Source organism: Leptidea sinapis, chromosome 7, assembly GCF_905404315.1.
Source record: "Leptidea sinapis chromosome 7, ilLepSina1.1, whole genome shotgun sequence".
Classification (NCBI taxonomy): Eukaryota; Metazoa; Arthropoda; class Insecta; order Lepidoptera; family Pieridae; genus Leptidea; species Leptidea sinapis.
Genome location: NC_066271.1, coordinates 15,169,780 through 15,192,257, shown reverse-complemented (window position 1 = coordinate 15,192,257; position 22,478 = coordinate 15,169,780). Strand labels below are relative to the sequence as shown.

Below are 22,478 nucleotides of genomic sequence, written 5' to 3'. Positions count from 1 at the left end.
ATGAAAATCGATACAGAGCGAGTAATCATTGAAGTTCATCTGCGGCCCGTTTTGTGGGATAAACGCAATGAATTATACAAAAACAGGGAGGCGAGAGAGGCTGCATGGAGAGATATTTTGAAGGAATTGGCACCTAACTACGAAAATTTGAGCGAAGAGGAAAGAAAAGAGGCGGGTATGTGTTTGGTTTATTATTTTATTTATACAAGCATCATTACTTTATTAATATAAGCATAATTATTTAATTCACAAATAACATCAAAAACCTTCTAAAACCTTTTGAGTTTAGTTAATTAATTATATATCGGTGTTGCCAGGAGACTTTTCCTTCATTGATAAAGTAATCTGCAAATATATCTCTGATATTACTTGCCGACGTATTACTACTTTCAGTCTGCTGCCTGGGTAGTGGTCCCGTAAAACCATTTGTGACAAATGTATGGCTGACCATGTATCCATCCCGTTTCCTTATGAAATTGTGAAGTACACATGCCGTCTTGACTATTAATTGTGCTAGATCTAACTTGACAGTCATGGATCTGTGAAATATTCTAAATTTATTTGACATAATTCCAAAAGTGCATTCTATGTACCTTCTAGCTCTGGACAGACGGTAATTAAATATTTTCTTTCTGTAAGGTAAATTATCACGAGCATAAGGCCGCATCACATGTGATGATAAACCAAATGCCTCGTCTCCCACTATCACGAACGGCAACTTTGCTCTTACACTAGATGGATAAGCTACTTCGGGGCAAATAATAGGCAACTCTTGCGGGTCAGGGATACCCAACGTGTTACTTTCCAGTTTCGTATACAAATGACTCCTTCTAAAGATGGTTGAATCGGCGTTACTTCCACTGGTACCGACATTAATATATGTAAAATTATAATCAGCATCACACATTGCGAGGAGCACTACAGAATAATATTTCTTATAATTAAAATATAGTGATCCACTATGCGGCGGTCGAATCACTCTTATATGTTTTCCATCAATAGCACCCAAGCAATTAGGAAAATTTGTATATGTGAGAAATCCCTCTGCGATTTCTTTCCATTTGATCCCATTAAGCTGTGGAATACATTCAGACTTTAGTTCAATCCATATTATGTAACAAACTTGTGTTACTATTTCGCTAATTGTTGCAATTCCAATCACGTAGGAATAGTGTAGATCAGTGAATGTATTACCAGTTGCCAAATATCTGAAAACAAAAACAATATATTAATAATATTATGATTATATAATATATTAATAATGCTGACATCAGACATAAGACGGCATGCACCGCTCGAATTTTACTTCAGAAGAAAAATAAATACCCTTAAGGTGAAAGGGCACGGAAGTAGCTAGCGCTAGAAGTTTTTAATTCGTTTTAACTACAGTACTGTAGCTACGTTAGATTTCTATCATTTGCCGAAAATTTTATCATAGGGGGGTATTTATGCAGTTATGATTTCATATGAAATGTTCGAAGTATAGTTATGTATCTCATATCTGCTAAAAGTGGCCACTTTTAGCAGATTTGAGATACATAACTGTGCTGTTAATATTTTATAAGAAATCTCCTCTGTATAAATTAACCCCTATGGTAAAATTTCCGACAAATGAAAGGAATCTAATGAAGCTAATTTTTGTTAAAACAAATTAAAAACTTACAGCGCTAGTGACTTCCGGAAGTTTTCACCTTAATATTGATGATGGCAAATTTTATTGGTACTGGTTTTGGGTAACTTGATCTGAAACTGTGTGTACTTTTGCCAACTACTTATTATATTTTGTCATTTCAGACAAGAAAATACAACAACGCTGGCGAACAGCAAGGGACACTTACCAGAAAGACAAGATATCTGAAAAAAATCAGCCATCCGGCTCTGGGAGTAAGAAGAAGAAGAAATATTCTTACTATGACATTTTGACTTTCTTAGACAGTACAACGGAAACTGCCGGAGAAGAGTCACTCTGTGAAGAAATGTCTGAACAAAGTAATTTAGAAACACCTAATGAGTCCACGCAACTAGGTACTTCACGTCAAGAAAGTTCTCAACTAACATCACAACGTAATTTAGAAACACGTAATGAGTCCACGCAACCAGGTACTTCACGTCAAGAAAGTTCTCACCCAACATTAAAACAAAAACAAGTAAAATCTAAAAAGCAAGCACCATCCGAATTTGAGGCACAGTTATTAGAATGCTTAAAGTCTAAGCAACTGGAGCTGGAAAGTGAGGATTTGGCTTTCTTTCAGTCTCTGCAGCCTTCATTAAAAAGATTCACTAGATATTAAAAACTAATGTTCAGAACAAAAGTGTTAAATATAGTTATGGAAATGGAAAGTCAAACACAACCTGCATACTACAGCCCCATACCTACAACAAGTTCTAGTGCTTTTACTGAGCTTGACAGTTTGTCACCGATAAATCAAGATTACCAAACCAATAGTATAATCCAGGATACTTCCAGTCTTAACGACAATGCTATTAGTTCTGCTGCAGTGAATGATAATGAAACTCTTATTTCGACTGAAAGTCGCCTGTTTAATATCACGTCTTATGACATAATTTATAACCCAGCAACAACATCATCTACTGGCGAAAGTAATGTCAACGCTCAGGATACAAATTTACAAAGAAATGAATGATGTAAAATTTGATTTTTAATTTATGAATAAAACTCTTTTTATTAAAATGAGTACGATTAACTTTTTTTCTCCAGTTTCTCTCTAATTGTTTGTTTATTCATATGAGTGCGGTTGTACACACGGCACAGATCAAGTTACTCAAATCCAGTATAAGCGGGACTCCGACGGGTTACCTAAGTATGATAATGCGCAAGGTGCGAGTTCCATTTATACTGGTTTTGGGTAACTTGATCTGTGGCCATGTGTACTTTATCAGATAAAAAAAGGATTGTGTATGTAGTTGAAATCCCAAACCAATTAAGAACTTTTTTTGACTTCAAATTACTGTCATGTGCAAACCTATAACTTTATATAATTTTATAAGTCGCGTGTGATGAAAGGTAGGAATGATTCCACTTTAAAGGCGACATTTTATGAGTGAAATAATCTGATTTTATGAAATTTCAACAATTAATAACCAATGACGCATTACTTTACGATATTTCAAACAAACAATCATTATTATACCGTTTATTTAGACTGGATAATTACTAGAACATGTGTTGTATGATGTCTCAATAATTGACCACGATGGTCAACTACTGAAAATATCATTGATTTGATTTTTCTGTTTAACATTTTTGCAGTTGACCAGAGTACATGACCATATTTTTTTTGCACATGTAAATTTACACATGACAGTAATTTGAAATCAAAAAAGTCCTTTACTGGTTTGGGATTGGTACGTTTATCCTACCTGTTCAAATCCCTTTCCACTAAATCATAGCAAGAAATTAAATATTTAAAATTTAAAACTTACCTTAATGTAATAGCGAGCCTCTCAATCGGTTGTATTGTAATCCTTCGTAAACTGCTTTTTTGTAGCTTATTCTCAATTTTACACAACAGTTCATCAAAAGAACGAATGGACATTCGAAAGTAATTTTTAAATTTACGTTCACTATTTTGTAGTTTTCCAAAATGTGTAACAAACGCCCCAGCAAGAAGCCTATTTTCAAGAAAGGGATCAACATGTACTCTTGTCTTCTTGTTTCGTCGTTTGTAAAGTATGTAAGCGACACATATTCTTCTGACATTGATCATTTTTGAACACGTCTATACCGTTACGCAGCCCGTAGAAAACTGAAACTAATGCTGCGTATGATCCGCAGCGTGAAATTTTACGCATGCGGGCCAATCCCGCGTGCGTGAGCAAATCCGCGTGACACTAAAAGCGCCCTTACGTAATCAAGAATTACGTAAATCGGATCATAAATCTGAGAGTAATCGGTGTACATACATCAAAAAATACCGATCGAATTGAGAACCTCCTCCTTTTAGAAGTCGGTTAAAAATGAACATTCTCCTTTCACATTTTCCGGCACTCCCAACCAAGACGGTCAATGTTTGTCTTTTGTATTACAGGAGGCAAAGGAGCAACTACTGGCCCAACTGACGGAAAGTGATCATCGCCGCACCAGTGGGAGGCTCCTTTGCACAGGATGCCGACTAGATTATGGTAACCACAACGGCGCCTATTTCTACCATGAAGCAGCAGTGTGTAAGCATTACTGTTTCGGTCTGAAGGGCGCCGTAGCTAATGAAATTACTGGGCAAATGAGACTTAACGTCATATGTCTCAAGGTGACGAGCGCAATTGTAGTGCCGCTCAGAATTTTGCGGGTTTTTCAAGAAACCTGAGCGGCAGTGCATTTTAATGGCTAGGGCGTATCAAATACCATCTCAGCTGAACGCCCTGCTCGTCTGGTCCCTTATTTTCATAAAAAAAATATCTCCTGCAATTTTAGAACAGAGAGTTATCGGCCTTTTAAGTTAGTCAGGATACCTTCTCGATGTGCTTCTGCAGGTTCCTGACGCCGCTCTCCCGGCAGTAGGAGCGGATGAGCGAGTGCAGTGCGGTCGGGCTCAGCTCAAGCTGGTCGCCGTTGAGACCGCAGTTGTTGAGCGCCGTGGGGACCAGGTATTGCTGAGCTATCGACAACTTCTCCTCTGCTACATAACCTGTTTAGTTAGCCAAAATAAAAAGCATTTAATCCACAGAAATTAGAAATAATACGTAAGGTACGAACAGACGTGCTCATTACTAGCACGAAAGCATGCTTTTATTGAGCATGTGCTCATTAGTAGCACGTGTGTACTGTAATGAGCATACTTATTTAGGCGCGGGTAGAAGGAGGCGTGCTCCGAGCGCGTCTGAACAGATTTGCTAGTATGCTATTATCGATTTGATCTCGATCCGCGGCAGGCGACTGTTTTTGCGTCATATTAAAATAAAAACGAAAATTGAACCCTCAATATGTCGCGTTGGGGGTTAAATTTGTTTGATTATAAGTCAGCATTAAAAAATACATACAATTTCAAATTTTACAACACTTACTTTTGTATTGCGATTTTAATAGTATTCTAATCCATCCACAGACACGCAATAGAGTTGCAATATGTCAATCGAATATAATGATTATTGTAGTACCATAAATTTTATGTACGATATATTTGGTAGGTCTGAGAATCGGTCGTCATCTATTTTTATACCCTAAAAATATTAATTGTTGATTTTTTTTATTACTTTATATGGCAATACAACGTTTGCTGGGCCAGCTAGTATATTTATTAGTGTAATATTTGTGGGTGTGTCTCTTTTGCAGTTTATTCTTTCTTAGAGCGCCATATTTATTTCCGAGGCGGTGATAGTGATTTTCAATTCCAGATTGTTGTAACATGTAGGCTGTACTGACCGGACATCTCGATGAGTTCCATCCGGTCTCGCAGCGGCTCCGGGATGGTGTCGAGAACGTTGGCAGTGCAGATGAACAGCACACGCGACAGGTCGATGGGCACATCCAGGTAGTGGTCCAGGAAGTTGGCGTTCTGCTCCGGGTCCAGAAGCTCCAGCAGCGCCGACGCCGGGTCGCCGTGCACGCCCCTGTTACAATACTTACATACTTAATGGCATAAAAAGGTAAGTAAGTTCATCTACACCCATGCTTTAAATCCTCTATTAAAGATTCTAAAACAGTTAGTGTATTGCCAACATTAAAACACCCAATGTCCTAACGACTGTACTGTCATCCAAACGAGTGTTGTAATGAAATTAAGGACAACATTACAACACTCGTTTGAATGATGTAATGGGTACTAGGACTGGCTATTTTAATGTAAGCAGTAAGCTAACTGTTTCAGAATCTTTTATAGAGGATTCAGTCAGTGTACATAAAGTTTTGTATGCAACTGTTAATAATTAGGTATTAAAACACTCATGTGATATTCACTCAAATGATAAACATACGTTCGTGTTTTGATACCCCACATTGATCTAGCAAAAGTAACGCATTTCCGGTAGTTGAAGAGAACTATCCAACGGTTTTGTGTAATCAATTGATATATAACATTGATATTCATAAGCTTTGCATCTGTGAGTTCATATACTTCATCTACTTACTCGCTTTTCAATGCTTTGCGGATGACAGGTGAACAAATTAATGTACTCAAAAGTTACAGGGTTTTCCGTGTTAATTAGCCTCTGTTAAGTGGTTGAAGCTCTATAGTATTATGGTCAACATTTTAGGTTAATCATGTCAATTAAAACAATTTTTGGAGTTGAAACTTGGTCAAAACTAGAATTAGTAACAACAAAATATAATTTAAATCACCCAAGGTCTTTTCAAAACTCAAGAGTAATCCATTTGACCCCATACAAAGCAGAGCGGCTCGAATCATTGACGACCAAGTCCAACCGCTCTGTTTTATTCTTTAGTGTTGCGAAGAGATGTGGGAGTCTCTCTGAATTTCATCTGTGTATTTCACAAGCTCGTCAAAACATCACACAGCTACTTTGTAATTATCTGCAAGTTGCTGCACTCCAGAACTGATATGACTTTGGGACCTTTAAGTGAAGAGCATACTCCCATCTCATTAGCCGGCCTTTCCTGGTAACGCATCTTAATATTAGGTATTGCTGATGTCCACCGGCGTCATTCTGCGTAGTGTGGCCAGTGGAAGACTTACCTGCCGATCTTGTCCACCTCGTCGATGAGCACCAGCGGGTTCTCCGTGTTAGTCTTCTTGAGGCACTGCACCAGCTTACCTGGCATGGCCCCAACGTACGTGCGCCGGTGACCCTTGATCTCCGCCACGTCCGTCATACCGCCCACCGAGAACCGAAAGTATTTACGGTTCAGGGCGCGCGCTATCGAACGAGCTGCAAATTATTTTTAGTATAAGTAAAACCATTTAAATAACTTACTTATTAATATTATTTATTTACGATTTTGTATACTAAGTTACGAAGATACTCCCACTTCAAAGGGAAGAGCCAATGAGCAGAAGCTCATCGCTTGGCTCTCTAGTATTCCGGTTTTCCATGGGCGATAGATTTCACTTCCCATCACCAAGCATCACTTTTCCTACTCAAGTAATAAATTTATTCATAAAAAAACTATGTTAAAAAAACCGATTTCAAAAACTGAAAAGTAACAAATAACTAAAAATTTAATTAAAGTATTAAAAATTTAATTAATACAACTGAAAATACCTTTAATATTAATAAAATACTATTATTTGTATGTGCTACATATTGGTAATTTTGAAGTCGGTGCCAAGCCAAATGTAATAGTAAGTACCTATACTCCCCACGCGTGACTTTGAACGGGATAGCTTCGTCTAGAACAAATCAACCCAAGCGGACAGATACGCGTGGCCAGACAACTTTAATAATTACAGTTAGTAACCTGTTTATAATATAAAGTTTTATTTTGTTTAGAGCTTGGCACCGAATTAAAACCTATCAATAGGTAGCACATATAAATAATAGCATTTTATTAATATAAAAGGTAAAGTTGTGTCAAATTAAATTTTTAATTATTTGATACTTTTCAGTTATTGAAGTCAGACTTTTTAAACATTTAATAATTATAATAAGTTGATTATACAACCTGAATGAAAACTTCTAAAAAAGCCGTACACAAAAAACAATTATATCATGGAGGTAAACAAACATTTTCATAAAAAATGTTCATAAAATGAAAACTACTGAGCCAAACTATGTAAAATTTATGGGACCAAATGGCATCTATTCTGCATCGATCTAAAGTAAAAAAAATTGTAAATCGAAACATAAATCTCACAGTAATCGGTGTACATACGTAAAAAAAATACCGATTGAATTGATCATCTCCTTTTTGAAGTCGGCTAAAAATAGGATATGATATCACTTATTGAGTAAAAAACGTACGTACGTAATACGTACTAAAACCGAATCAGAAAGAATGTATGAGGATTGGAGTGTGATAGAAAAGGCGGCGGGAACTAAGAGTAGTGGACTGCCGCCTTAGCACGTCATTTTATTTTATTTTATTTGGGGAGCTTACAGCAACATTTACAAATCGGTCAAGTAAACATAATTCAAAATGCCAATTACAAGCTTCCACATATAGAAAGAAATTTGCTTAGTCTAACTATAGATTTAGAATAGAAACACTTATACATATACAGATATAAAGATACACTTATGATACATTTTTTGATTTCGTAAAATCATTTGCGAACGCACTTTTTATGCTTTTTATACTACGACTAAAAAGATCAAAACGGCTATCACAATTATACATATTGAACAGTTTGGTGACGCGCAGTATGTAACTGTTTATTCTATATTGAGAATGACTGGTAGGTACTTAAAGTAAATCATGCTTTCTTAATGTTCCATTTGGAGTCCGTAACGCAATCATGCTGAGGAGTTCAGAACAATCCACCACACTTTGGGCTATTTTTACAAGAAACCTAATATCAGTCGAGTCTCTTCTAAGCTTCATCATAAGCCTATCTATACAACATTAAGATACATTACCAATACTAGTTTTCCCGACGCCCGGCGGCCCATGGAAGCACAGTATTTTGCCCTGGGTACTCTTCTTCAACTGGGAGACGGCGATGAACTCCAGAATCCGTTTCTTGATATCCTCCATGCCGTAGTGGTCCTCGTCAAGTATCACCTGTGCGTCTTCCAGTTTTAGGTTCTCTTCCGACGTGTTACCCCAAGGTAGCGATGTTAGCCAGTCGAGGTAGCAACGAGTGACGCTGGATTTCAAAATATAATTTACGTTAGTCACCAAGAGACAACTTTATATAAGGGTATATTTTTAGTCATTTTACACAACCTGAATAAGGCATAAAAGGCATTTACATTCTCAAAATTGATTCCTGTAGAATTATTTATGATGTCATTTCTAAAATACTAGATACTACTACCGCTTCGGAAACAAATGGCGCTCTGAGAGAGAGGAAGCGACGCAAGAAACTCTCCCAACCATCTTTTTTGCGCTCTTTTTAATAAAAAATATACAATATTGTAGTTTCATTGCTATTGCTATAAAATACGCGCGCTAAACCTGCACGATACGAGGCGAGTAGGGAAGCCCGAGAGTAAGAAATATTCTTCCTCAATCGGTGTCAATCGCTCTCTCCCTTGAACAAAATCCACTTCCTCTTCTTAAACAAAATTACGTCTCAAATTTCCGTGACGCCTCCGTTTCTGTTTCATTCAATTCAATAAGTAGCTCGCATTTTACACTCTGTTACAAGAAAGCGTGAGCGCCTGTCATCACTTACCACCCCTGCGGTGTTTCCTCCTCTTATCCCTTATTGATGATAATAACGCAGCTTACTTGAACTCTGAGCTGTGGCTCTCCAAGAAGTTGAGTTTATTGAGTTCTTCATCAATCACAGTTTGCACCGCCTCGGGCACTTTCTTCCCCGCGAGCCTCTCTCTGAACTTATCTCCAATCGCATCCTTGTCATCTTTTTCCAGGCCCAATTCTTTTTTTATAACCTGCAACCCATTGTCATACATATTTATCTCGCTTAAAAATAAAAGATGAAGAGAGAATTTTTGACTCACACAATAATTGACATCGTTTCAAAAGTCACTGGACGACGATCATTAAATAATATATCATCATAAACGATCTTTGGAAAGTACCCTAAGCATAATAAATAATATTGCAATGTAAAATGCAGTGCAGTTTTTGAGACGTCGAATGCAGTTTTTTATTGAAAAAAATGTTATTTTGAACGTTTAATAAGTTACAGAATTAATAGATAGGTAACATTTTTCGTGTATTTCTGACCTTTTTGCTGCTTTGAAACGAGTGAATACTTTTTTATTCAAAGTAAAACCACTTTGTACATTTAGCCAAGCTATTCCCTAAGTTAAAACAGTGTTATAATATACAATACAGAGAAAAAAAAGTCTTAACCTTTTTTTTATGAAAATTAGAGTCGAGTCGAGCAGGACATTCAGTTGATGGTAAATAATGCCCATCACAATGCAGTGCCGCTCAGGATTCTTAAAAACACAAAAATTCTGAGCGGCAACACAATTACGCTTGTCACCATGAAATATAAGATGTGAAGTCTCATTTGTAATTTCACTAGCTACGGCACCCTTCAGACCGAAACACAATAATGTTTACAAATTACTGCTTCACGGCAGAAATAGGCGCCGTTGTGGTACCCATAATCTAGCCGGCATCCTGTGAGGCTCCCACTGATAAACCATAACTAATCAATTTCATAATAACTATAATAACCAACGAAACTTATTCGTTATAATATTATAGCACCTAAATATATCAGTTAAAAAAATTGCTCAAAACGTGGTGGTTTTGTAAACATCCCAAGTTGATAAAAACAATCAGATATGTCAAAGGTCTTTTACGCCAATGAGTACCCATCGAATTCTTAACTCTCGTGAACCTTGTATGAGCTCCTTGAAATTGTTATAAATAAAACACAACTCAAAAAAAATAAATAAACAAAAATATTTAAAACAAACTAATTAAAATTTCTAACATATTTTTAAATCTGTGCTAATTAGCTGACAAGGATTTCATTACATTTATTTAGGCTATTAATATTAGATGGGTGAAGGTATTGATGTATTTGGGTAATATTGTTATTTTCTCAAATTTGATTCCTTTAGAATTCTTTTTGATGTCATTTCTAATATACCGCTTCGGAAACAAATGGCGCTCTGCGAAGAAGAAGCGGCGCAAGAAACGCTCCCAGCATCCTTTTTTTGCGCTCTTTTTAATAAAATATACATAATTGTACTGTCATTGCTATTGCTATAAAATAATCATAATCTAGTTATTCATAATTCCTGTGTAACTTAATCAACTTACCTTGAGCTGCTCATGCAGTATGTACTTCCTATGCTGCTGCTTCACTTTCTCCTCCACCTCCTTGCCGATCTTCTGCTGCAGCTTTGACAGCTCGTATTCTTTCTTCAGCAGTGATAGGGACATCAATAGGCGCTTGGGTATCTGATCAAAATAATTAAATATATTAGGTTTATAAAATATACATAGGAAAAAGCAGACTGGGGCGAGTTGGATTGGTGAAAAAACAAAAACAAATGCTCCAAATAAAACATATCTTAATACAGGGGTGCTCAAACGGTCGATCGCGAGTGCTTTTTGAGTCGATCTCTGGTTGCGCCAGGGAATTTAAAGTGGACTGTATTAATAAAAAGGGGTACTCAGGTGAACAGAACAGGAATCATTGAAGTAAAGGGAATAGCCGGTACTCACCTCTTCTGCAAGATCCTGGGTTCTTCTATATTCGCCTGAGTGTGCTGGCGAACCACAATATATATATCGCGGGACACTTAACAAAGAAATCACTACGATCTCACGGCGGCAAATCAACAGGAATACGAGGATTTCCTGTTTAAATGTTGCGGGAGCTCAACCTTCGCGTGCGGTTACTTGACGGAATGTGTGTTACGCCATATGACCATAGATGCCGCGGCTCGTGGTTTATTCTTAACTTGTACCGGCTAAGTTGCTAGGATAAAGGTGTAAGGGGTTAAGGAAAAGGTTGTGTGTTATTTGGACAACTGGCGTTACAAATGTCGAGAAAAAATCCGGTATAATAAACTAAAATCGGTAATTACGTACTATCTTATGAAAAGTATGCTCAGGACATGCAGTGTCACGCTTCAACATCCAAAGTCACTATTTAGTTAAGCTTAGAACTTTAGAACGCGTTTGTTTTGTAACAACCAATAAACTCGCAATTTTGAATAATAATTATGAGTTTTTTCATTGACATTTTGACCTACACTTACCTTGACTAAAAAGATGCATATTTTGCGCAAAACTATCTATGTCATCGTGACACCCTACCTAGACGACAATCCATCATCACACATACTTGAAGCCTCTCAGAGCCGATCAATCGTAGTCTAACGATTTTAAGGTAGATCGCCAGCAGTTCAAGCTTGAGCACCCTGTCTTAATATATATATTTCTTTTGTGCGTCTGTTGTAACTGAACTCCTCCTAAACGGCTGGACCGATTTTGATTATTTGTGTTAGAGTGAATTTGAGATTGGTTTAGATTCTCAATTCCGTTCATATAATATAATTCTTCTGCTTATGAGTATGTTAGTGAACTCCTCCTAACGGCTGGACCGTTTTTTTAATTTTAGGCCTGTGTACAGGACAACGTCTGTTGGGTCCACTAGTATTATATAATATTGGACTAAGTACTAATCCCCGAGGGAGGCCGTTTGAAACAAGTCGAATAATTGACTTCCCGTCATCTAGTATTAATTATTTATTAATTTATATTAATATAGTGTACAAAATTACATTAAATTCGGTTCATTAGTTTATGAGTTCATCGCGGACAAACAACGTGTCACGAAATTTTTATATCTAAAGATAAGGTACTTGAGTTAGATCGTTCACTTTTCATGTTTTGATTGGTTTACAAAAATTACATGTTAATATAATAATTACGTCACGTAAGAAGGCATATCATAGTAGCAGAACAGAAAGCAGAAAAAGGTATTTCAGGACTATAGTCGGAGCGGTTGAAATTGGCCCATAATTTAATACTCTAACTCGGCGGAAGGCGCACCCCATAATGCAATAGACCTGTCGCTACAGGGTAAAAAAAAACACCACAATGGATGGTAAAAATTGAGGTTTCTTATGGATATTTAAACGAAACAAATATTTATATTACATAATTTAACAAATAATTATATTAGTTAATTTGGCATTTTCAATTTCACTAAAAAAAATTATATTATTATATTAATTCATTTGGCATTTAAAAAAATAGCCGTACTCACCTTATACGTCTGTTGTGGCTGAACGCCGCGCGCATTCTGGCTGAATATTCAAAATGGCGGACGATCGGAGTCGGACGTTTCTTTAAAGGTACCTAAAGCGGCGCGGCACATAGTTTAAGCAGAAAAAAAATATGTACGAATTTAAGAACAATGCGGTAAATTTTACCCGCCTCCTGCCGTGTTAATATCAGACTGGGTTAAGATGGCTAATAAATTGGTTCCGTATACATACATCCATCTCTTCTAGCACAGCCTGCAGGTCACTGGGCTCTGCGGCGGTGAGCGCAGCGCCCAGGTCACTCAGATACACCGGATTGTCAACCACGCGCTGACCCTGGGCTAGCATGTGGTGAAGAGACTCCCTGAAAGTTAATAACATTAATAATAAATTTCAATTTAAATATTGACACACACTTACACAAATTAACTTGCCCCAAACTAGGCATAGCCTGTACTATGGGTACAAGCAACGATATATTTAATACAATATTAAGTATATACATACTTACATAAATACATATAAACAAACATCCATATTCATCATATAAATGATTGCACCTACCGGGATCCGAACCCGGGACCTATGGCCTACGGCCGTTCCCAATATTCAGTCTATCTCTTACTTGAGATAAAAATAAAAATTAGGACAGAAAAACTCATCGACAGTAACTCACCTTATCCGTGCACGCTGTCTGTCAATGGGACGACGAAATAAAGTTTGTATGGAAATTGCAATTCTCGCATCCCAACATGAGGCGATAAGAATAATTTATAGATTATATTGGGACAGCTTCAGATTATTCACAGCTAATTACTGACAGTAGAAGGTAGTAATTATCTCTATGTGTAGATAGTATATTGGGAACGACCGTTAGCAGTCAGGGTCACTATTAATTTGACTATATGGGTCGTCAGTTAAGCTCTACATTCAACTCTTTACAAGTAGATTAATAAAATGTTCAAAAACCTTCGTCCACAAATTAATATATATATTAAATGAGCAATCCGCCGGCACAAATATAGTGGTCTTTTAATTAGTTATACAATACCAAATCAACAATTTTTTTCTGGTTCAACATGATTATAGCCAGTGTGGTCTGATTACTAAAACTATAAACTGAGAATATTTTCCTTCCTTGGCTACTAACTTTTTTATGAGATGATGTGCCCAGACGAGCAAGATGTTTACCTGATGATGAGGTATTCTGAGCGGCATCGCAGTACCTACGCTCGTCACTTTGACGAATAAGATGTTAACATTATTTGTTATTTTATAGTGATATCGCTCACTTCTGGGATTAATAAAAAAAATGAAATTTGTTTATCAAAATTTAAAGACGATGTGGCTTAGTTGGTAGAGCTAGGACGTTACTCAAGAGGCGCGGGTTCGAGTCGCCGCATCGTTAATAAATTTAATTTGTATATGATGTTAACTTTCATTAGCACAGTCATTCCATTTAGCTACGGTACCCTTCACTGCTTCACAGCAGAAAAACACCCAACTGGGTACTACAATGGCCACCACCTAGCCGGCATTCTGTTCAAAGAACTCTCACATACTATTAAAATCTGTTCTTGAAAGGCGCAATAAGTTGCAAAATAAAATAATAATACTTAAAGAAAATTAAAAAAAGCACGCTTTTATGAAAACCAATCTAATATGATATTAATTGTCAATAAATTTAAATTAGGAATAGTGTGATTAACAAAAATGTATTTTATTTTTTATATAACAAATTCATAACAATTGCTCGAAGTAAATTCATCGAACAGGATTATATTACAAATATTGCTTAGTAGATTATATTAATTACTTATATCCATGTGTTGCCTTTAGTAAGCAGTACGCGAGTAACCATTGATCGGTCCGGTCCTAGTTACCATTAACCATTTGTCTATAACCATTACAGGACTGGTCCGAGTAACCATTTTAACCAATTAATAGTAGAGACCCACCAGTAGAACCATTAATATTAGTTATTTAGCAAGTGTCATAGATTCAACAATTTATAGAGAAAAGGGGATTAATAACTTTGTTTAAATCATATTCATGCATGCAATTTGCGATGTTAAATAATGAATTATTAATAATATTAATTTAATAATTGGCTAAAGTTTTTAAATTTCACCACCACAGTCAGTCACCATCTAGATGTGGCATGCCTCCATAGTGCAGTTCCATGATCTATCTATCCTCTATCATAAACTATGGAATACACCTCCTCATTCATTCAAACATTCAGTTTGGTTCAGTCAGACAGTTCATACAACCAAACAAATGATTGGCAGTGTGTGATTCTTCGCAAGACAGAGTAAACTGTGGTGATCACTTACTGGTATGCTGATTTGTCCTCTTGCATAAATTGGTATTATTTTTTATTTGAAGTTCACAGATCATTAATGTACATACTCACCTATACAAAGGATTCAGATTAATAATATCCCGAATAGTCTTAATAACTTCCTGAGTCAAGGCTTTCACTTCTTCATTTTGTTTAAACTTCTCATGTACCATGTTCTCAACTTTCACCATGAGCACCTGGTCCGGCGTCGCTTTCTTTGTTTCCTTGACGTCGTCATCCTTCACTTCGGCCTCCGACTTCTTCCTCGAGTTCCTGTACTTGCGTCTCCTTCGTTCAGCATCTGTCTCTTCTCGGGTTACGTTAAGTTCCGTGTTAAATATCGGAAATTTGAGCTTCATTTCTGAAATGACGCGCGCATTTCAGAAATGAAACTGATGTAAAAATAATAAAAAAAGGTTGCTTTTTACCCATTTAATATGAATTCAAGACCATTGAATTTTTTTTTCATGAAACAATATCATTTATAAATAACAACAACAATATCATAAGTAATACTAGATATAAAAAAAAACCCATGCTAATGCAATACTAATATGAAAATGGGATTTTTTTATTATGGAATAGGAGGACAAACGAGCGTACGGGTCACCTGGTGTTAAGTGATCACCGCCGCCCACACTCTTACACACAGCTCTTCGGAACACTCCCCGTAATAAATGCGGTAGAAGACACACAATGAAGCGACGTCTCTACGCAACGCCAGCTGCTCTGCGTTGCACGCCGTGAAATGAATCGAGCTGATACTGGGGTGCGCCAGACCAGAGATGACAGCAATACTCCACGTGTGGCCGGACCTGCGCTTTGTACAGCGCTAGAATGTGGGCCGGCTTGAAGTAGTGCCGTGCTCTATCAATGACGCCCATCTTCTTCGAAGCCAATTTGGCTTTGCCCTCCAGATGGCCACGGAATTGGCAATCGCTCGAGATTTCGAGACCCAGTATTCCAATACTAGGCGAGGCTTTAAGGGAAGTGTTGTCGCAGAGCGGTGATAAGGCAAATGGGATTTTTTTTAGTGGTAAACGCGCAAACTTGAGTCTTCTGGGGGTTAAATTGGACAAGGTTCAACTTACCCCGTTCCGCGACCTTCTCGAGAGAGGACTCGATAGAAGACACAAGTTTCTCCCGGCACTGGTAGACGATTTCCCGAGAGAGACCTGCATGGCCTGTGTATCCGGCATCACCAGTGCTGTAGTCTGCATAGCAATGTATGTGTGAGGTGTCGAACATATCATTGATATGCAGAAGAAACAGAGTGGGAGATAGCACACAGCCTTGGGGCACTCCAGCGTTCGCGGGCTTGAGATTCCAGCAATAACCGTCGACAACGACCTGTATGCTGCGCCCAGTGAGGAAGCTGGAGGTCCACTTGCTTAAGCTCTTGGGAAGCCCAAATGATGGCAGTTTTGCGAGGAGCGCCTTGTGCCATACACGATCAAAGGCCTTCGCTATATCCAGACCAACTGCCAGGCCTTCCCCCTTGCTTTCAATAGCCGCCGCCCATCTATGGGTTGGGTTTACCAGAAGATCGCCAGTCGACCGACCATGGCGAAAGCCGTACTGCCGGTCGTTGATCAACTGGTGACCCTCAAGGTAAACCAAGAGCTGGCGGTCAATTATGCCTTACATGATTTTGGAGAGCAGGGAGGTAATAGCAATAGGCCTGTAGTTTGCCGGATCCAAACTGTCTCCTTTTTTTGGATCGGATGGACAAGGGCTGCTTTCCATGAGTTAGGGACTACGCCTTTTGAATAAGAGTACCGGAATAAACGCGTTAGCAGCGGCGTCAACTCAGGGGCACACGTTCTAAGCACGATTGGAGAAATGCCATCCGGGCCGCTCGACTTCCTGAAGTCCAACGAAAACAGAGCTCGCCGAACAGTTTTCTGTCTGAACTGTACTTCAGGCATGGAGCTCTGACACCGCGGGATGGTCGGCGGTGTTTTGCCGTTGTCGTCAAGAGTCGAGTTGGAGGCAATAAGAGTGCACAGGAGATCGGCTTTCTCTTTTGCCGTATGGGTCAGGGTGTCATTCCTCATGTGCAACGGCGGCATGGACGGCTGGTTGAAGTTACCAAGAGCAGCTTTCGACAACGACCAGAACTTGCGTGTTCCGGTCGGGTAACTGGAAAGCTGCTCGCCAATTTGACGACGTGCTTCAATTTCGCACGGGCGATTTGCCGCTTAAAAAATCTGGAGGCTCGGTTTTAATCCCTCTTCAGAACTTTGCAGTTCGGATCCTTTGAGCCCAGCGCCGAAACCCAAGTTCAATGCGCCTGTTTTTTGCAGTCAGATGCTGCTATAACTGATGACGTGATTTGCCACCGATCGGTACCTACAGAGCTTGGTATAAAAATATCCATGCCCTGCAGCATCACATCGGCTACTGCAACGGCGCAGGCACTAGGATTTTCCGAAAGGAAACAAACCCTGCCCCAAAGGTAGGATGCAAAAAAGGAACACATCCTATCCCAGTCTGCTGACTTGTAGTGCCAAACGCGGCAGGTCGCTGGTGGTCTGCGACGTTTGCGTCGATTAGGCACTACACTCCTGACCAGGCAATGGTCGAACGTTCCGAGAGAGGCGTCGACAGAGACCTGGTAACTATTGGGATGTGTAGTCAGCAGAATATCTAATAAGGATGGCATATGGCTATCCACATCCGGGAGCCGCGTTGGCGACTCAAGTAATTGGGACAGACCATACGCCAATGCAAAATTATGCACGGATCGCCCTGCGTAGTCTGTAGTACGTGATCCAAGCCATTCGGAATTGTGCCCATTGAAATCACCCAAGACTACGATTTCAGCGGAGGGGATCTGTGCAAGCACATCATCAAATGCCGCTTGAATGCAGCCCATGAGGTGATCTGTTTCTGCGTTACCACTATGGGACCTGTAGACACACACATTATAGTTATTTATAATTTGTGTAGTTCGTTCATTGGAAAAATTAAACATTGGAACACTATACTTTTGTGTGTTTTTAATAATATTTTAAATTGTTTTAGTTCTAAGTTCTAAACTGGAAATAAATGTAAATCTGAAAGATTCACAATATAGCCCAGTCAGATATGATAGTATATACAATAGGGCAATAATGACAATGATCATAATATATATACACAACAGATCAGGCAATCCATTGATACTAACCAGCAGGTCCAGTTTCAATCTCATCCTCAATGAACTGTCCCGTGATCTTAATTCTTCGATGAGCCATTACAACTAGCCGTAGCTTATATTCCATGTCCTGCATTTCATGTATCTGTGCAAACACTCCAACATCATGCAAGTCGTCCAAGCTAGATACAATATCTGATTTGTCATCCTCTTTTTTGCGGAGAAATATGCCTATGTAGGGCTGGTTTAGTTTTACTTTACGTCTGATTAAATCAATTAGCGCTGGATTTGATATCTGGAAAGAAATTTAAAGTAATAAAGGTATATTATGTAGTATGACAGATACTAAGGTGGGAAGATGATAGAAAGAAGGTTGCTGGACCAGTTTGGAGTAGAGAAGTGCAGGAGACAGAGCACTGGAAGGTCCTAGAGCAAAAAAAAATAAACATGTTACTACATCACTAATATCTAAGAATAAAGGTTATCTTTATCTTTATGTAGTATGTTGTAATGATGAAAGACAGGAGATTACTTGAAAACATGATATTTATTTTTAATTTAAATAATCAATCTTAATAAATCAATCAATATTTACATTAAAAGTAAATTAATGTATTTTACTATTTAACCAACATTACTCACAAAAATATAAATCATATGAAAAGTACTAGATTTAAATTACTGGTAACAATATAGATTTTACATTTATATTTTTCATAGAGTATTAAACAATAATATCATGAATGTTTCATGCGGCTGCACATTTCAGGCATAATCTGAATCAAAGCAGCATTAAAGCACTAAATTAAAGGAATGTAATTAAATTAAATTAAATCTAATATATAAAATTCTCATGTCGCGGTGTTTGTAGTTTAACTCCTTCGAAACGGCTTGACCGATTCTCATAAAATTTTGAGTGCATATTGGGTAGGTCTCAGAATCGGACAACATCTATTTTTCATCCCCCTTAATGATAAGGGTGGTCCACTCCAAAATTTTTGATTAATTTTTTTGACATTTTTTTTAAATTTGTTTGATTATGAGTCAGCATTTAAAAATACATACAACTTCAAATTTTCAACAGTTACTCATGTATCGCGATTTTAATATCGGCAATACAATGTTTGCTGGGTCAGCTAGTTGTACTATATTAATTAAATTGAATTAAATTTTATTATATTAAGTAAATTTAATTAAATTATGCAATGTGAAATATCATGTATTAACATAGTTATTATTTTTGCATGCCTACCCGGCAGATTGTTAACACCTATGAGTATAATGTAACACCAATGTACCCACTCAATCTATGCAAATAAATAACTTGAACTTGAATAGTTTCTAAGAAATACTAACACTTATGGGCCATCTGTCTGATATAAACAGATTTTATTTTATTATTATTTTTTTTTTATTAAAACACTATGAATACACTTTATCAATGTTTCAAAATAAATTTGGTCTAAGAGTACCAGTAAGAAGGTAAGCCTATTACTCCACTTTGTCAAACGATCCTAGGTACCAATTCCCCAGTCCCTCAATTATGTAAAATTTTTAATTCTTATAGCGTAGCTGATATTGACATAATTGCTAATTCCTTAGCCAAATTCCGCAAGACCATTTGCAGCATTATTGGTAATCTTTAATAATGTTATAATTGGAAAATTGATGTAACGGTGTATAACTCATTTATTAATTTAAAAAAAAAAAAAAAATTTGTAACTTATTCTATATAATACCTAAAATTAATTACTTCTGTGCATGCTGTGTTTATTTGTAAGTTTTATTGGTAAGTTCACTACATTTAGTTCCTAGTTTTTAGTTCTACTTTTTACATTTGTGTGTATTATTGTAAGTGATTGTAAATAAACCTAATAAATAAATAAATAAATGGTTCCTTTACCTCAATCAACTTAATAAATCTTGGGAAGACTGGATTTCTGTTTATAGCAATAACAGGAACTTGTGGCCAGACTTCAGGAACCGCTACTGTCGCTGGCAAATGACTTGAGAACAGTGGAGTCTCATCTTTTACATCTCCTATAACTTCCTCTTCAGTGTCTTCCTTATTACCAGTTGAATATTGCCTAATGCTTATTGACTGCAAATCATAAAATAATTTGATTGTTGTAACAATTATAAGAAAACATATACCTAATAGATTTGTTGAAATATAAAATTAATAATCATAAGAAAGTAATATAAACATGAGTTTATCATTCAATTAATATTTTGTAACTGTAACTTCTTTATATTTAGTTATGAAAATATAATACATGATTCATGAGCATACAGTTATTCTGCCATTGGGGAAGTGATCAAATGTTGGTGTTGTAGGTCATTGAGTGTTATTATTTAATAAATTCAAATTATAATATAACCAATGAATCCAGACAGCATATGTCTATGCGTTACACGCCTTCATGCCACTGTGTAACTAATTAAGCTAAAATTATATATTATTTATATTATATATTTTAGTTATACCTGTTGGAATTGACCAGGGCTTAAACTGCTTAATCTGGAGTTCCTGGGTCCCTTTACACTAACATTCCATAACAGCCGAGTATTTACCGGCTTAATGTGTAATTGTGATACAACTTTTGTAACATTACGTGTTATTCGCGAAGAATATTTTATGTTAGGGCCTCTGGTTGCAGTACTACGAATTAAATTACTGGCCATATGCATTATTAAGTCTAATACAGAGACTTAGATAGCAGTTTCATAAATTTTAACCTTTATTCTGTTAGCAAATTTAACTTTTTTTAGGTTAACCTTTAGCTTTGAGATTTAGAAGTATTATTTTATTTCATGTATATTTGTTCCAGATTTTTCAAAACTTCAGTCTAAACTCCAAAGAGGATGTAAGTCTAAATCAAGTTGAGGGGTGGGACAGACGCTTAAGTGACGTTTTCAGAAGACTGTAGCGCCATCTGTTAGTTGGCCCGAAAATAAAAGCTTTGTCAGTTGTCACTCGCTTTGAAACCTATCAACTTTTGTTTATTTGTGTCACTGCCTATTGGTCATAAAATGGCGGCTACTTCTAGCGTTTGCGCATGTATGTAGCTCTCGTGTTCCATTTGGCATATTTACACTACAAAATCTATCCATAAAGGATAGATTTTGGATAGTTAGTTACACAAAGGATAGTTAGTTATTTAATTGAGTCACAACATTAAAAATGAATTTTATAATTTCGAGGAATGTAGTTATTTTCGGGGCCAATCTCCAGATGGCGCTAGTTTTAAAAGAGACAGCTCATAATGCGTACAGAGGGCTCTCTTTGACTGTGTTTGAATGAGATAGACAGATGAGACCATTTCCGTATACGCTGTCGACCTGTAACAGCCTGATGGTTGTTGTTAGCGAAACAAATCTCGCTTTTGTGTAAAGACTACTTAGTGGTAGATTAAGTAAAAGTAGTTGGAAATGGCTACGTATTATGTACCTAAAAGTCCCAAAGTCTAAGACACTAAAAGATAGGATAAATACTCAAGTTTTATCACATTATTAATCTGTATGCACAAAGATACGAATAACAATATTGTAAATAAATACGAAAATTTGTACGAGCTATTTTTAAACTAGTTTTTATTGCTAAGGATGGCACTATCGATAAAATTTTATCGATATTTCCAAATATTATATATTACATTAAGGAAAAATCATCCTATTCAACTTCACCCTTTATATTTTTTGGAATAATGTATTTTGGTTGTTCTTTTTTATTACTCACAATTTTTCCGTACTGATCGTATACATAATTATTTGTAACTAGGACTGTTGCTTACAGGTTCCAAACTATATTTTCTACATTATTTACGCCTTCGAAGCTTATATAGGTATTATTATAAGTGTAGAAACAACAATGCGTTGTGATAAACAGTCTAAAATTATTTTAGCGCCTCGCTAGTGAACAAAGTCGGTTCAGTTACTATATATTATTATCTTCGCGCATAGAAAAAAATCTAGAGTGTGATGCCCTTATGCCGATCTATTGAAAAATAGTTTATATGCATACTAGCACTGTATATTATGCAACAAACTAGTTACTTAGGCCACTACAAAATATACATGTGGATTTTTTTTTATAAAAGCAGGGGCAAACAGCCATGTGGCTTACCTAATGGAATGTAATAACACTAGCCGCCCATGGACATTAGCAATAACAGAGAATAAGAAATGCGTTTTCGGCCTATGAGATGGGAG

At 37.0% G+C, this 22,478-nt stretch overlaps 2 protein-coding genes and 1 pseudogene across 2 annotated transcripts; 1 reads left to right on the top strand and 2 right to left on the bottom strand.

Moving 5' to 3' along the window:
• On the top strand, positions 1 to 2,696 carry LOC126965315 (uncharacterized; annotated as a pseudogene).
• On the bottom strand, positions 177 to 3,784 carry LOC126965301 (uncharacterized). The gene is made up of 2 exons (XM_050808831.1): positions 3,445 to 3,784; positions 177 to 1,208 (listed from the first exon to the last, which is right to left on the bottom strand). Exons 1-2 carry the CDS (start codon positions 3,726 to 3,728, stop codon positions 290 to 292), a joined length of 1,203 nt encoding a protein of 400 aa, XP_050664788.1. The 5' UTR covers positions 3,729 to 3,784; the 3' UTR covers positions 177 to 289.
• A 7,032-nt stretch (positions 3,785 to 10,816) lies between these two features.
• LOC126965498 (lon protease homolog, mitochondrial) lies at positions 10,817 to 21,115 on the bottom strand. Its single transcript, XM_050809131.1, has 6 exons — positions 20,754 to 21,115; positions 20,170 to 20,367; positions 18,300 to 18,561; positions 15,200 to 15,488; positions 13,018 to 13,147; positions 10,817 to 10,966 (listed from the first exon to the last, which is right to left on the bottom strand). The coding sequence occupies exons 1-6, from the start codon at positions 20,955 to 20,957 to the stop codon at positions 10,817 to 10,819; spliced, it is 1,233 nt and encodes a 410-aa protein (XP_050665088.1). The 5' UTR covers positions 20,958 to 21,115.
• Positions 21,116 to 22,478: the final 1,363 nt, after the last annotated feature.